Source organism: Haliotis rubra, unplaced genomic scaffold (genome assembly GCF_003918875.1).
Source record: "Haliotis rubra isolate DU_JTF1 unplaced genomic scaffold, ASM391887v1 Scf2, whole genome shotgun sequence".
In the NCBI taxonomy this organism is placed as follows: Eukaryota; Metazoa; Mollusca; class Gastropoda; order Lepetellida; family Haliotidae; genus Haliotis; species Haliotis rubra.
In genome coordinates, this window is record NW_025766002.1 from 4,108,182 (window position 1) to 4,125,234 (window position 17,053).

The 17,053-nt window shown below is 41.6% G+C and overlaps 1 protein-coding gene across 1 annotated transcript in view; it reads right to left on the reverse strand.

Moving 5' to 3' along the window:
- The window catches only part of LOC124275225 (atrial natriuretic peptide receptor 1-like), a 57,549-nt gene that overhangs the window by 5,941 nt on the left and 34,555 nt on the right, over positions 1 to 17,053 (reverse strand). The window contains 8 exon segments of the mRNA XM_046710709.1: positions 336 to 434; positions 1,170 to 1,319; positions 3,852 to 4,079; positions 8,250 to 8,343; positions 8,700 to 8,819; positions 10,358 to 10,465; positions 10,577 to 10,773; positions 12,166 to 12,287. Of these exon segments, the coding sequence (XP_046566665.1) occupies positions 336 to 434; positions 1,170 to 1,319; positions 3,852 to 4,079; positions 8,250 to 8,343; positions 8,700 to 8,819; positions 10,358 to 10,465; positions 10,577 to 10,773; positions 12,166 to 12,287 (1,118 nt within the window).

Genomic DNA, 17,053 nt, shown 5'->3' on the forward strand with positions numbered 1-17,053 from the left:
AGCAATATTCCAGCAATATCACGGCGAGAGACACCAGATACTACCTTCATATTCCATCGTGCATAAAAGGTAAAATAGTTATAACTATATGACTGGATAATTCTTAATTAGTGTGTACACCAGGTTTTATGCAAATGGTAAGCACATCCTGCCCTACGGGTAGCAGTTTGCATAGAAAGTGTTTGGTGTTTGGCACTATTGGGTTATCATAGCGTTGTCTGTATTCACTGGGTTTCAACAATGTGAGAAAGGTCATTTTGGACTTTCTTCCGACATACAAATGACACGAGTTTAAAATATCACTCATTCACCCATTCACTCACTCACTCACTCACCTTCTCCGTTCGACTCCATCCGTGAGGCTGTGTTGACCGTGTCCCCAAACAGACAGTAACGTGGCATCTTTAGGCCCACCACTCCGGTGCAGACGGACCCTAAAGGAGGTAGACAATAAAAGTTGTTCACTGGTCACGAGGGGGCATGGGTTGATGTACCCTCGAAAGCGGGGCTGCTGTTCTGTACTGCTTAGGAGGGTTTTTTTTGTTTTGTTTCTTTGTTTTGCTGTTGTTTTTTTATGTTGTTTTGTGTATGTGTGTGTGTGTGTGTGTGTGTGTGAGAGAGAGAGAGAGAGAGATACAAGTGGGAGATTATTTTAAGAGTAATCAGGTTATTTCATTCATTCGTATTTCTTTCCAGTGTTTTTGCAACTTCCCCTGTAGACTAACTTCCTATACACCGCTGATGAAATGTCCTTGTAACATAAGTTTTTGTATGTAAATGAAATTTTCAGTGATCAGTGTGTAAATAAATACAATATGTTTTCAAAAACTGCATCATGTATGAAATGGTGGCATTGTCCGATTTTCGATGTTTATAAACTACTTGTGATTCAATGTTAACGTATAAGCCATACAAATGGTGGCATTGTCCGATTTTCGATGTTTATAAACTACTTGTGATTCAATGTTAACGTATAAGCCATACAAAGGTATACAGGGTTATGTTTCTGTGGGGGTTTTAAAGTTTTACACTCCTGTTGTTGTTTTTCAGTGGCTTGACGCTTCATTAGAAGCATATTGTAATGGTCTACAGCTATCCGATATAATACAAGTATCTATCATTCTGTCTGACTGCCTTGGCCGTTATGCACCCCTATTTGGTCGACTCACCTGAATGCAGACCCACCCTGATCCTGAGAAGTTCATCAGGCTTGTGTGGGATGATGAAGCTACGACTCGCCTCCACAAGGTCGAGAGCCATGTTGGCAATTTCACATGCATGTTCGTCTGTCTTCTTCGGCACCCCCGACACCACCATATCTGTGAGGGTTAGAATCGAACTATAATGACAACGGCCCTGCACAATCATTTAGGAATATGTGCATTTGTTGAAAGCCAGTTTAGTCTATGAAATAGGTAACTGAAGATACGTGTTACAAGGAAAGTAATGTTCGAGAAGAAAGACATTCTTCTGAGTTAAAACATTTCATTATGAAAATACACACTAGTGTATCGAGGGTGAGGGATGGTTTAACCAGGGTGTAACGACTGGACGTAACACATTGTTTCCATATTGGAAACAGAACCCGAAGTTTCACCTGTTGGGAGGATACCCGTGAAGATAAAGTTTACTCCTGGGGCTGAGCTCGTCAGATGCTATTTTCTTGACGTGACGATAATTACCCAGTGAATTGGAACGTAAGCCTTCGTAAATGTTTATCATTCGTCTAGATAATGAGTTTCGTAGACAATGTTTCTACTGAAGACAGGCATTTCATGTAAAAATGAGCGGTGCTTTTCCTATTTTGCACTATATTCTACCCCAGAAAGATCCGAGTATAACCGACCCTTGAAGATCCAGGTTAGAATAGATCTTCAGTAAATCATGCTTGTCGTATGAGGCGACTAACGGGGTCGGATGGTTAGGATCGCTGACTCGGTTGACACATGTCATCGTATCCCAATAGCGTAGATCGATGCTCATGCTGTTGATCACTGGACTGTCTGGTCCAGACTCGATTATTTACGGACCGCCGCCATATAGCTGGAATATTGATGAGTGCGGCGTTGAATCACATCCAACCAAACTACTGAGTGGCACAATACGGCTTTACTTATTCACACCTTGTACCAGTGGTTCTCTCATCTACAGACCGCCTCCGTGGTGTAGTGGTTACAGCGTCCGCCCGGAGAGTGTCCGAAGGTCGCGGGTTCGATCACCGGTCGCTTCATACCAAAAGACGTTAAAACATGGTACTTGTTGGTCCCTGCCTGGCTCTCGGCATTAATGGGTACAACAAGGACTGGTCAGTATAATGTGTCTGAGTGGGGTATTCATGCTTCACTGCGGCATGGTATCTCAGTGGGCTAGCACTATAAAACCAGCTAAAATCTGGGCTAGTACAAGCAGCCGCACATACACATACACACGCATGCACGTCGTCATATGAGCGAAATATTCTCAAGCACGACGTTAAACCCAATTTCACCTCACCTCACCTCTCATTTACAGAATGCTACATTGGCTGCAATGTTGACACATATTTTACGAGTGTTTTCTCCAATATTGGCATCCAGTGAGTGAGAAAGGGTTATTTTCAACACTATCACGGCGTGTTAGCTTGGTGTTGAAGGAAATCCTGAAGTAACGAGGCCTTCACACGTTTCCCGCTTTGGTCTCGTTTACCGCTCGAGGTATGATGATAACATACACAGAGACGAGACGTGTCAGGGTGAACAGGAATCCCAGCCAACGATACTTTGTTTCTGTCACACACAAGGTGTGTGTACTTAGTTTTACGCCGCTTTCAGCAATATTCCTACAAGGGACGGACGCCAGAAATGGGCTTCACACATTGTACCCACGTGGGGAATCGAACTCGAGTCTTCAGCGTGACGAGCGAACGCTTTAACCACTAGGCTACATCACCGCTCACACACAAGGTACAGCGATAGGGGTGTCTTTGATTGGTTCACCCGTGACCCTCTTTGATCCTGAGGATAATGTCTCATAAACGATGCAATGTGTGATAGACTATAGTAACTACATGAAAAGGCATCAAAATATAGTTTCAAAGTCTCCTGCATGGCTAGAGAACGATTTCCGTACTTGGCTACCATGCCACTCTAAGAATCAGATTAAAAGATAAATGTCGACCGTGTATAAATTTATTATGTCTAGTAACTAACTGGTGAAATCAACAACAGTCTGCTTCTAGAATACCCTCGGGCATTATCTAACAAGTTACATGCTACTCTACCAATAACAGTGTATTTGACTCCAATGCAATGATAGTTGGTTGGTCGTTGTTTAACACCGCACTCAGCAATATTCCAGTTATATGGCTACGGTCTGTCAATAACTGAGTCTGGACCAGACAATCCAGTGGTCAACAGCATGAGCATCGATCTGCGCACTTGGGAACCGATGACATGTGTCAACCAAGTCAGCGAGCCTGACCACCCGATCCCTTTAGTCGCCTCTTACGACAAGCATAGTCTCCTTTTGTGGCGTTTAACACCGCACTCAGCAATATTCCAGCTATATGGCTACGGTCTGTAAATAACTGAGTCTGAGACAATCCGGTGAGTATCGATCTACACAACTGGGCCCCGTTCCTCAAGGCAATCGTAGCCGTTAGATGATCGTAATCCCCAACATAGACTTACGACTGTCGTAGCGCTACGATCGCTTTGAGGAACGGGGCCCTGGGATCCGATGACATGTGTCAACCAAGTCACCGAGCCTGACCACCCGATCCCGTTAGTCGCTTCTTACGACAAGCATGCGTTGCTGAAGACCAACTCTAATCCGGATCTTCACTGCAATGATGACAGCAAGAATGCACTTACATGCATCGCCGATGGTTTCGACCTTGTAGACATCGTGCATATCTATTATGCCGTCGAACGTGGTGTACAGCTTATTGAGGAGGGCAACCACCTGTATGGGCGTGCTGCTCCCCGATAGTGTTGTAAATCCAACAATGTCGCTGAAGAATATCGTACAGGCATCAAAACTTTCTGCTGATATTGGTTTTCCCTGCCTCAGTACATCCGCCACTGCCATTGGAAGCATACCTATAATATAGAACAAATGAATATTGTTTAACGCTATGAATATTGGTTAATGACTGTTTTATGTACGCTGGCCATCAGGTCCGGTCAAACCAGTGGGTGACAGCATGAGCAAATATCCAAGACGACTGGGAGCATTCCGTCAGGTGGATATAGGGGTGGTACCTGTACATGGTAACAATCACTCTAGTCTTTTCTTGTGACATTTGCATAGCATAGAGTTACAATCATTTTATCGCTGAGGCAAAGCGGGGAGGAGCGGGACACTGGATTGGGAAACCCGACCTTTGAAATGCCATAACGAAATAGGTAGTTGCCGTTCGTGAGCGTACACATCTAAATAATGGATTTTATGCTATTAAGAATCATCAATCTCACAAATTTCTGAATAACTCTTTCCATCAATCTCAACGTTCTGATTTTATTTGTTTGTTGTTTAACGCTGCTCTCTGTAATATTCCGATTCAGTACGGAAGAAAGATACATTTTTCAATGAACAAATTATAACAGGTATAATTAGTGGTAACACCACTTAGATTACCCGACAAAGGTTGTCTGGAGTAAATGCTCAACATTATAAACATCGATCAAAGGATTAACCGATTAACCGATAAGACGCTGATTGATTAATTACTTTTCTCTTGCACAGCGGATTTGTCAAAAGGTAGTGTTTATGTATGTAGATTTACTAATCTATACTGAATACACTCTGTCGTGTCTGTGTCTGCGAAAACACAACGTCCTTCTTTCAAAGGATTAACCGCCAATACATTGATTGATTGCTCATTATTGCCTAACTAAATTCCTTTTTTCAAAGAAAGGCGGACATTATGCAATTAGTTGCCAGGTGTGCTATCTTGGGTGACCAATGAGACTATACACCAATGTGAAATACCTGAAACGATATGTCACCTTTTCGTATATTAAACTGTTAAAAGACACATCACTTGGAACAGCTGCAGATGAATGGCAAATCACTCGTTTTTGTGGATATTGATGGATACATTCCTCGAACAAGGTAATAGCCTGACATTGTTCCTATAACTTTAATCTGTTTTAATTTTAATATTTGCATTTGGTTTTTATTCATTTGTCGTAGCATTCAACAGAATCATTGTTTTCGCCATTAAGTGTAATGAAACAGTAAACATACACTAGGGCGTGTGTGCGAATTATGATTCACATTGGCAAACGATAAAATTTCTAGATATTACAGTCCTGTTATAAAATCACATAAGTATCAGCAGATCGTCTGCTTTTTATTTAGTTTCAAAATGCATACACGTATGATAATAAACTGATTAGGATTAAAGACCAAATATAAAGACGTACATTGACTATTATCTACATACTGGTGAGTGGACGTTAACCACGTGAATGTAGCAAGAAATTTATCGCGCAGTGTTGTGACTTCGACCCCCACCTCGCTTCCGTGGAATAAATCGTTATGTTATAAGTTGTGTCATGCAAAATCCTTTTGGTCATGATTCAAATACATATTTAACTACGAGTAGAAAGTAGTTTTGATTTTCTAACTTGATGAAAACAAACCATAATCTCATTAATTCTAACAGACTTTAGCCCGTGACTTTACGATTTTCAAAAATGGCGGCGCCCTGTCGCGAACATACGCCAGTCTGAGGATAAATGCTATTTAGGTTTGTTTTCACCGAGTTACAAAATCAAAACTACTTTCTACTGATGGTAAAATATGTATTTGATTGATGGCCAATAGGATTTTTCATGACAAAGCTTATAACATAACAATTTCTCTCGTGGGAGCGAGGTGGGTGTCAATATAATACTACTTACAGTATTATTGTCACTTCGACCACAACCTCGCATCAGAGGAAGAAATCGTTATGCTACAAGTTGTGTCATGGAAAATCTTTATGGTCATCAATCATATACATATTTTACTACAACTAGTAAGTAGTTTTGATTCTTTAACTTCCGTGAAGCGATCTGAACACAAGTAAGATATCGTTTCAGGATTCCACAACGCTCGCTTCGCACTCACAGACATACACATATGGAGCTGCGGGGTACTGTGGAAATCTGTGCATGGCGACACCATCGCCCGACCCCTAGGAGCAATTGACGACAACGCAACGATTCGCCAAGTCTTCGTTGATGTCGAGAAATCATCAAAATGACGAGCTTGCTACACACTAGACTAAGGCTTAGTCTCTGAATATATATAATTTTGATAGTAACAAACAAGCCCATTTATATTGAAAAGGAGCCCTAGGGAGACCAGAGATTCAGCCTGAACCTGAGGAAATCTAGACTTGCTATATTTAGGGCTTGAGCACTGCAGAGAGGGCTTGGCAGTGGGGAAATTAATGTGGTTCTGGGACTGTGAGACAGACTAGCTACACACTTTCTATACAACTAACTGAAAATCCTTCCTCATATGACGTCACTGCAGTGCTCTGGCGACAGAGTTACGTAACCTGTCTGCGGTTTCGTTGGCGGGCGAGAGTGAAGCAGGCGACTTTTTGGCAACTTTTAATCGCTCGGTATTAATTAACCACAAGTTTTTTAAGAATAAATTTGGTGTTCCGCATAAGACTAACCACAAATCTGTAATATGTAATAGTTAAAAGAGTACAAAAAAGGTTTTTAAAGGTCACATGCAACCAAAAAATCAAACATAATTAAAACACAATTATCACTTATTCATGACATATAATATACTAGTACATTGCTGATTATGAAAAAACATATAAACAAAATTATAAGCGTACAATCGCAAATCAAAAGTGCAATATTTTGTACTTGGGTTTACTTCCCAAGAAACGAAGCAGCCGGGATACCGAACCCAGTCAGAGCGGGTTGGTGTGCACTCAAATGTAACGGCTGGTTCATTTGCAGATGCCCTCACGACTCATTGTGTGTGTGTATATATGGAGATGTTGGGTTTTGTAAACACGTGCTCATTTTTTGTGTATAACATTTTGCAATCAACAGACATCATAACATGTCATGTGTACATGTATCACACCTGCCTGTCTGTGTAATTACATAATGTGACAGAGACCGAACTCGGGCCATAAATCAATGCGTTTTGTTTATGGTGTATAGCCTGATAGGTGTTAAGTTCAAATTGCATGTGGTCAGTGATCGAAGTTGTGTATTGAATATTGTCATTAGCAGACAGGCAGGCAGACACATAGGTGTCAATAAAACAGACATTGAGTTTTGTCCGTGACAACGACATATCTATATCACAGTTAGAAATTCTGTCAACACTAAATAATGACATTACTTTTAAGTATCGAACTGAGAAAGTGACTCGGTAAGAAGAACGTGTGGTTAAATAGACAAATGAAATTATATAAACAGTTAAATCGGTAATCTACTGTCATAACATATAAAAAGCTCGCGCTTGTGAAATATCAACAAAACATTAGAAAATAAGCTCACATCAAAGCCTTCACCGAGTATTCACCGGACAACCCGCTTCCAAGCTGTGCGAACCTATTTCACTGCGCATGTTCTATGAGCGCAGCCCAGCTGTTGGAACCACTTTTCCCCCAAGCGCTGGGGGAAAAATTAGTGAATCGTTTGAACTCCGATTTCGCGCGTTTTTTTTACACCGCTTTATTTTTCAACTTTATAAGTTGAATTTGCATTTTTGATGATTTGTTTCGGTAAGTCCATACCGAAAGGTATCAGAATCTGCAAAGTTGTGTTTTACGTTGCATGTGACGAAATTGATGCTTTTTTAAAACAATAAATGTACTTGTTAAGTGAGGGGGTTGTTTTTTCCCACTGGACTCAGCAATTATTCAAGCAACATCACGGCACCTCAAGTATTCGAGAACCGACCATAGAATTCGTTTGATCAAAGACGCCAGACTGTTTCATATGGTGATCACTCCAGTTGTCTCCATGGACAAACAATCTGTTTTACATCACAACGTAGTATTCCTGTAAAATGGATATACTTTTCCGTGTTCCATTTAACCTTAGACTACCATCTTGATTTTGAAAATGCATAAAACATAACTTATACCGACATAGACAATCCATTTAACAATCCATGGCAAACATACATTGTCGAAAGGAAAGTAGTGAAGCGTACATAAAATAAGCTGGGGACGTACAAATACTTATTATTATTTTAGCAGAAAACCTTTCCCAGTGCGAAAGGGAAAATAATCTTACTGTATAAAAGTCGGTCTGTTTTCTGTTTTTCTGCATAAAGATCTTGCGTCCTCTCTGCTACCGTGGCTTCCAAATGTTTGGAATATTTCTCCATCTAAAAAGGAAACAGTCATGGTAGAACAATATATCTTTAAACATCAACAACACAATGTTACGGATTATAAAAAGTGAGTGTGAGTTTAGTTTTACGCCGCACTCAGCAATATTCCAGCTATATGGCGGCGGTCTGTAAATAATCACGTCTGGACCAGACAATCCAGTGATCAACAGCATGAGCATCGATCTACGCAATTGGGATACGATGATATGTGTCAACTAAGTCAGCGAACCTGACCATCCGATCCCGTTAGTCGCCTCTTACGACAAGCATGGGTTACTGAAGATCAATTCTAGCCCGTATCTCCACGAGTGATGATGAGAAGTAAAGCGTACATTAAGTCACTCTCTTACCATATTCATCATCAGGTCGACGGCGCTCAGTTTGTTGGGGTTTATTCGATGTAGTGTCTTCTTTGCAGATTCAAAGGATGGTCGAAAGTCGGGCTTTTGGTGCCAGCAACATTCAATTAACTGAACCAAAAATATAAATACTTAAATATCCTCATATTGTGTTAAGCGTGTCATTCGGTGAAATATAGACATGATATAATGGTTGTTTGGTTGTTCTTTAAGGCTTCACCCAGCAATGTTCCAGCTTGTTTGTGAACAACCGAGTCACAAGAGAATTTAGTGACTGACATCATGAGCATCAATCTACGCAATTGGGATACGATGACAAGCATCTACCACATCAGCAACCTTGGACGACAAGCATGGGTTGCTGAAGACCAGTTATACTCGGAGTGAGTGAGTTTAGTTTTACGCCTCACTCAGCAATATTCCAGCTATATGGCGGCGGTCAGTAAATGATCGGATCTGGACCAGACAATCCAGGGATCAACAGCATGAACATCGAAATTCGCAATTGATGACATCAACCAAGTCAGCGAGTCTGACCACCCGTTCCCGTTAGACGCTTCTTACGACAAACATGGGTTACTGAAGATCAATTTTAACCTGGATCTTCACAGGTCGGTTATACTCGGATCTCTCTGGGGTAGAATATAGTGCAAAGTAGTAAAAGCATCGTTCATTTTTACATGAAATACCTGCTTTTTCAGTAGAAACATTGTCTACGAAACTCATTATCGAGACGAATGATAAACATTTACGAAGGCTTACGTTCGAATTCACGGCGTAATTATCGTCACGTGAAGAAAATAGGATCTGATGAGATCAGCCCCAGGAGTAAACTTTATACACCATTATTGATATTCATGAAATAACTGACTAACGAGCAACAAACCCATAATCCTACTGACAATTAGAAGCAATCATATACTGGAACATGGCCATCTATACCTCTGTTTAATTGATGTGTCAATACGTCTTGATTCACCTGGTGTTTATCAGATATATATAAGCCGTCTTTATTAGTGATTCTACAATCTTGTAGAATGGCACATACGTACTCCCACCCACACTCTATACCTTACCTCTATGTTATCCTGTAGAATGGCACATACGTACTCCCGTCCACACTCGATATCTTACCTCTATGCTATCCTGTAGAATGGCACATACGTACTCCAACACACACTCTATATCTTACCTTTGTGATATCCTGTAGAATGGTACATACGTACTCCGATCCACACTCCATATCTTACCTCTATGATATCCTGTAGAATGGCACATACGTACTCCCATCCACACTCTGCACCATACCACTATGACATCCTGTAGAATGGCACATACGTACTCTCATCCACACTCTATACCTTACCTCTATGCTATCCTGTAGAATGGCACATACGTACTCCCATCCACACTCTATATCTTACCTCTATGACATCCTGTAGAATGGAACATACTCACTTCCACCCAGACTCTATACCTTACCTCTATGTTATCCTGTAGAATGGCACATACGTACTCCCGTCCACACTCTATACCTTACCTCTATGTTATCCTGTAGAATGGCACATACCAACTCCCACCCACACTCTATGCTTTACCTCATTGTAAACCTACGCAAAGGGACACACAACACCTACTCCATACTTTACCTCTGTATAATCCTCCGGGCAGGGACAAGCATTGTCAGGGTCCTTCTGCCCCCGTAGATCTGGAAGCAGGGGTCTCCAGTTAGTTGGTAGATTGCAAGGATCAGCGTCCTAAAACGTAGAACATTATAGAAACATGGATTGGTTATATAAAGTATTAGTTAAACATGATCTAGATTGAAACCTGATGCCAATGCATTCATGAACTTAACGGTGGCTAACCTGATAAGGATCATTCCTTGTAGCTATCTCGAGAAGAATGATAGAGAACGGGTAGACATCCGAAGCGTAGCATGGTTTAGCAGTGCGCAGCTTTATTTCGGGGGCGATGTAGACTGCGTTCCTCTTCTCTTGGTACTCCCTCTCCTCCTGGTCTTCCTTTGCCACATCCTCCCTCCTGTAGGTAGCTAGTCCGTAATCTGGTGAAAACCATGGACATCAACCGGTAGTACATTGTACTATATAACATAGAGAAAGCGGTATAGCCTAGTGGTTAAAATTCTCGAGTTCGATTCCTTCATAGGTCGTTGTGGCTAAGAGTTGCTTATTTGTTTGTTGTTTAACGCCACACTCTTAAATTGAGGAATGTAATTCCCACGGACATATGAGACAAGCTTTCTACCTTTAACTTACGGGCAGTGGGGTAGCCTTGTGGTTAAAGCGTTGGCTCGTCACGCCGAAGACTCGGGTTCGATTCCCCACATGGGTACAATGTGTAAAACCCATTTCTGGTGTCCCCCACCGTGATATTGCTGGAATATTGCTAAAAGCGGTGTAAAACTAAAGTCACACACACCTTTAAATTACGAGTAGGGTTGGTAATAAATTCTTTCCCAGATTTGTCAAATTACTGCATATCGATAAATTTAAGAAGTCCCACTAAAACTATCTTTGGAAATTGAAATTGAAATATTCCATGACAGGAAATTAACAGAACTTGATGTGTCTTCACTAGGGACATAGTTTCCATACATCAAGTGTTATCCGAAACAACGTGAAAACAGTGTAATGGTTTCCACATCATGTTTGTTTCAATTGTTTCAAGCTCTGGGCCTAGATTTTCGAAGCTGTCTTAGCGGTAAGATAGTCGTAACTGCCGTACATTAACATTAACTTACGAGGATTTTATGTTCAAACATATAATCGTCTATTTTGTCATGTGATTCAAAATCATATCTGGGACAATCTCGTTTGTCTCAAGGTGTAGTCTTATCGACCAAGTTCAAGGAGAGGCTCTTGAGACAAATTGGTTATTTGTAGGCCGGGTTCATTGACCAATCAAGACAAAATGGTGCTATGGAGGGCGGGTCAACGATATATTGATATTACTAGGCTACTTGTAAAGCGAGGTCGTTAAAAATGTTTAAAGATCTAATAGTTTGCTCCCAGCTGATTGATTTGCACTGGCGTCATCGGTGAGGTTTTGTCACACTCATTTACATTGACAACAACAGACGCACATCACACACACACACACATCACACACACACACACACACACACACACACACACACACACACACACACACACACACACACACAATGATTTTCAGATTTTACTGTGTTTACATTATGTGCTGTGATACTTATCAAAGCATTCTGGTTTTGAATAGTGTGAGCCTTACGATAATCAATTGGAATATGTCGCTTATATTCATCACCAGGCCATTACACTTTATGAACCAGGACGTGGAATACAAGGCTTCTAACTTCATGAATCCTCTCAGGGATACCATACACAACAATAGGCCTGATGTTAAACAACTTCACCCTCAAAGTAATGAATACGCAATGTTCTGAGGAGTCACGCACCTGTTATTTTGACTGTCCATCGATCGTCCACCACACAATTACTGGCCTTCAGACGCCCATGCAGGATCCGGTGACTGTGAAGGTAGCACATACCTCGAGCAATATCAGTAGCGAATGAAAACCTGAAAAAGAAATACCTTGTATTTTGCAGTCTATACAATACGAACAAAAGTCATAATTTCTAGTCAATGTTATCAACCAAAGGGCGGAAAAAACTCCGAGTATCGGCTCACTTTATGCTGAAATGAATTTTCATGCTGTATATTTTTGGCGGCGGTAATTATTGCTAGATCGGTATTATTAATATTAATTTTTATTTCCTTATTTCTTCGCAATTACAAAGACGTTAATAAACACGAAAAGAATTATTCATAAATCCAGAAATGTGTGAGCCTTACAATGATAAAACCCTTTGTTCTATTTCCTGGATGAATACAATGTGTGAATGCCATGTCTAGACTTGTTTATGCCATTGTTGGAATATTGCTGAAACTAACCGACAACCGTACCAGTCGTGCTCCCGACCATGTCCACAATACAAAGCTCAACCCTTCATTGAGACAGTGTTGTGCATTTTCAGATTCATTCTCCCGTTAGCATACACGTAGCCCCTTGTAGCCTTGGCTTGGCTTTTGTTTGTTGCTTTACGCCGCCCTCAGCAGGGTTCCTGTTATGTTACGAAGGTTTATTGAATATCAAATCTGGATCAGACAATCTGGTGATTAACATTATGAACATTGATCTACGTTATACGGAATACAAAGGGCTGTAATACAAAGAGTATCTCTAATTCAGATCCTCAAGAGTGCAACGGTTGTCGAATGACGCAACTAAATACAATGGTTTTCGTTATCGACGACTTGCTAGCGTGTCATCGTTCCTACAACCCAAGATCGATAACTTTTTCTGGTCCAGACTAGATTAATTACAATCCGCCGTTATAATACGATGGCATACAACCACTAAACCTTTACCACCTTGCCTCTCATGCCAGTATTCTTTCATAAACTCTCCGACCGCCACCGTGGTGTAGTGGTTAGAGCGTTCGCCCGGAGAGCGGAAGGTCGCGGGTTCGATCCCCGACCGCGTCCCCGACCAAATGACGTTAAAATATGGTACTTGTTGGTCCCTGCCTGGCGCTCGGCATTAATGGGTACAACAAGGACTGGTCGGCTCGGAGTAAGTATAATATGTCTGAATGGGGTATTCATGCTTCACTGCGGCATGGTATCTCAGTGGGCTAGCACTATAAAACCAGCTTCAGTCTGGGCTAGTACAAGTAGCCTCACATACACATACACACGCATGCACGTCGTCATATGAGCGAAATATTCTCAAGCACGACGTTAAACCCAATTTCACCTCACCTCAGCTCATAAACTCTCAACAACAATCTCTCTATAAAATAAACAACAACTCTTAATCGACATAGCCCGAGGCCTATTAAGTTTGTCCAAGATGTCACCAATCACAGTCATCCACCTATCCACAAATACAGGCTTTATTTGAGTTTAATCTATAACTGTTCAATAATTAGACAGGCACAATGAGTTGTGTGATACATGTTCTTCTATTCACAGTGTAATGAACCAGCTGACAAATTATTGTCCTTTAAAAGGTTGTAAAGAATCTCAATACAACCCCAAATTACTCTTATTTGTTAGTTTCAGTAAAACTGAGCAAATCTAGCAAACATACTTAATGCAAACGTATAACGGGAACTGTGATGGTGCCAATTTGCTTCATGAAGCAAGCTCTTTGTTCTTTTTCTGATGTCAATGTCATTACCTATCTTTTATTTAAATTAGCGTCTTTGCAAATACGAAAGATACGAAAATGTTTATTATTATACGTATTATTATAACGATTATTATTATACGTATTATTACATGGCGCATATTTTACATAGGGATATATATAACATGAATAAGATCATAATAAACATAACAGGATTCTAGTTTTGTTGTAGGACTGTAGGTCTATTTAATATACATTTGCATGGTTTGTTGCTTATTATAACAAATAAAGTTATTGATAAAAAAGAATGGTTTCAACTACATCATCTGCTAGGTTACAGGTAGGACATACGTCAATGCTTTTCTGCATTAAAACAGGACGAACACCATAATGGACAGAACAATAAAACATGTTGTTCATCCTCTACATAGTCAGAAAGTCAAAACATATTCTTTTATCAACAGTAATGTTAAGACAACGCCAAGTTACAATGCGAATAAGAGCCACGCCACTTCTTAAATCCGCCAGAGCTGTTCTTTCGAGTGTTGCCATTGAAGGACGAAAATGCGTTCCGTTGTTATGCTGTGGTCAGAAGATGCTACAAAGGAGCAGCTTGTTTCCTCTGTCGACCCTGTTGCCAAGAGACCAGTTTCTTGCTATATAACAGTCGTGTTGATGCTACGTGAAGGGTTTCCTTCCTACCTGGGATAATGCATGCTGTACTCAGAAATTATTGTCAGAGTCAATAAAATGTTCCTTGTAGAGATTTTGTATTGTGTTTGGATTCTGAAGAATCAGTTACCTTTGTTTTCCGATCAGCCCAGCTAAACGTTTTCAATGTCTTGTACAAATGTTTGGTAAAACTTTCCCATTGAGGTACTTTAGACGGAAGCCACCTCATATCGCTACTAGTTGGTTTCTCGGTCCCAAGCGTTTTTAAGTGTTGTGTTCAAACAGGGCCAGGTAGATGGTCACTATGTCCATCGTTGTGGTTCCACACCAGATACGGTTATACGCCTGCTACTGAAGTCCACATGTGACATCAAACCAGTCTGTATAGAGTGTGATGAGCTGAACTCAGCAGTGAGCATCAAGAAAAGAATGTTTTTAGCCACTTATCTCGAATGAGGAGGTTTGCTCACAGCATCAGCCCATGCATACCGTCATTGGCGTCCTGATGCCCGTAAGGACAACGAAGCGCGATTGCTTGCTTGTTACCGTTCCGAGTCTATATTATTGACGTCAGGGTTGGAGTATGTTGTAGTGTTGACCGTCCTCCCCCAAAGCCATTATAAAAGTCTGATAAAGCACGGGGGTGGATTGAAAAGGGAGGTGAATTGTTTACTCAACATAATATTTAGCACGCCATAGTGCAATTTGAAACAACAAGCCAATGTGATGCCTCTCTCTAAACTTGAATCCTTTAGATCTTCTGTTGAGATGTATGGCATGAGATGAATAACGACATCAACGGGATTTTCCAAACATTAAAAAGGTAAGAAATGTAAGGAAAACAAACAGTTCCATTTTCAGTTCATCTTGGAGTTGGTCATATCAAGACCATTTACAAGAACGTGTTTCACTATGTCTACAAATTCTGTATTGTGGCATTAACCTCCTTTCTTCTTGCAACGTGTATGCCAGCTCCGTTGGTGGATAATTGGACGAAATGTGACGGTGAAGAACTTGGTCGATGTACCGATTTGCTGCCACATTCCCCTGAGCAAACACCATGTCAGATCTTCATATGTAGGAAATGGCTCCTCACGCCATCGAATCTGTCGACCTGTCGAACGTCGTTCGAAAGTAGGTGGACACGCTGTCATCAGTCTCGGCGTTAGAGACGAAATCGGGCTTCATCGGCGAACCAGAGTCGGCGCCAGGCCTAAATGATGCTGCTCCATCGTATACGTTGTCTCAATACAGGAACAAATACCGATCTTCTGGGTCTAATTCCCTCAGACGCTTCCTGATTGTTGATACCCACCTTAAACGAATACATACCCAAGAGTCTCAACGGCAGTTGCATGTCAATAATGAAGTTGATAGATCTGCATGTTGTGATATTGTGTGGGTATACTGACTCTTGGTATCTCAATTCACGGACGATCTCGTGTTCAATTGAAGTGAGTATACCGATCGTATGAAAGAGATATGGCACCGGTGCTCTGTTGAACATACGAGGATCCAGAGGGGGATACAGGATGCGCACCCACCCCCCACCCCCCTCCCCCCTTTGTCCTGAAAGATTATGTAACGACCATTGAAACTCTCCTGAAAATGAAGTGTGCACCCCCCACTTTCTCAAGAGTGACGCTTAGCTGTCGGAACACACCCACCGGAAATTGGTGCCATTTGCCAACCAGTGTTTGCCCAAGTTCTCGCATGATCTGCGATTGATTCATCTTCACAGTCCTCCCAACTCATCCTGAATGTGTTTGATCGGGTTCGAGTCTGGGGAACAGGAGGGCGTCCAGTAAGACATTACGCGTCATTACTGCGTAGAGTTGTCATCGTGCGAAGCCAGTCCAGGACCATGTAGCTGTATGAATGGCAGAATGGCTGAGGTCGAAACTTCGTCTCAACACTATATGGCAGTTTGAGTCCCTATGGCGACAATCAACTGAGACTGACCGTTGGCTCTCCAAACCATTACAATGCCCGACAATGCAACGCGTGACGACCTCCTGCACCACACCCGTACCCTGATATTGACAAAGCGCAATGTGAAGCGTAACTCGTCACTAAATCCAATCCTTCTCCACTGTGTTCTGGTGATAAAACTGCATCAGGATAGCTAATGGCCGTCATGCTTAGATACATCTGGTGCGGAGTCGATTCCCGATGATCTGTACTGACTCTCTGCCTCTAAAGAATTGTCTGCTGTTGGAGGCCGCAGTCACAAATCTGAGATGACGTAGTTTTGTACGTCACCTTGGTGTAACGTCACACGCGGCGCCCCAGACCTTGAACGATCTGGAACGGTGCACACGGATAACTAGACAGTGTATTGGCTGTTGCCTACCGCGCGGGCCTCCTTTAACCGCTGCATTCGCAGAGTACTCGAATTTTTATTGAACTTGCAATTTTGATGCGCTTTAATGTTCATCACTGTCTGCGTTCCAAGGCCAGCGCGATCGATAACGTGATC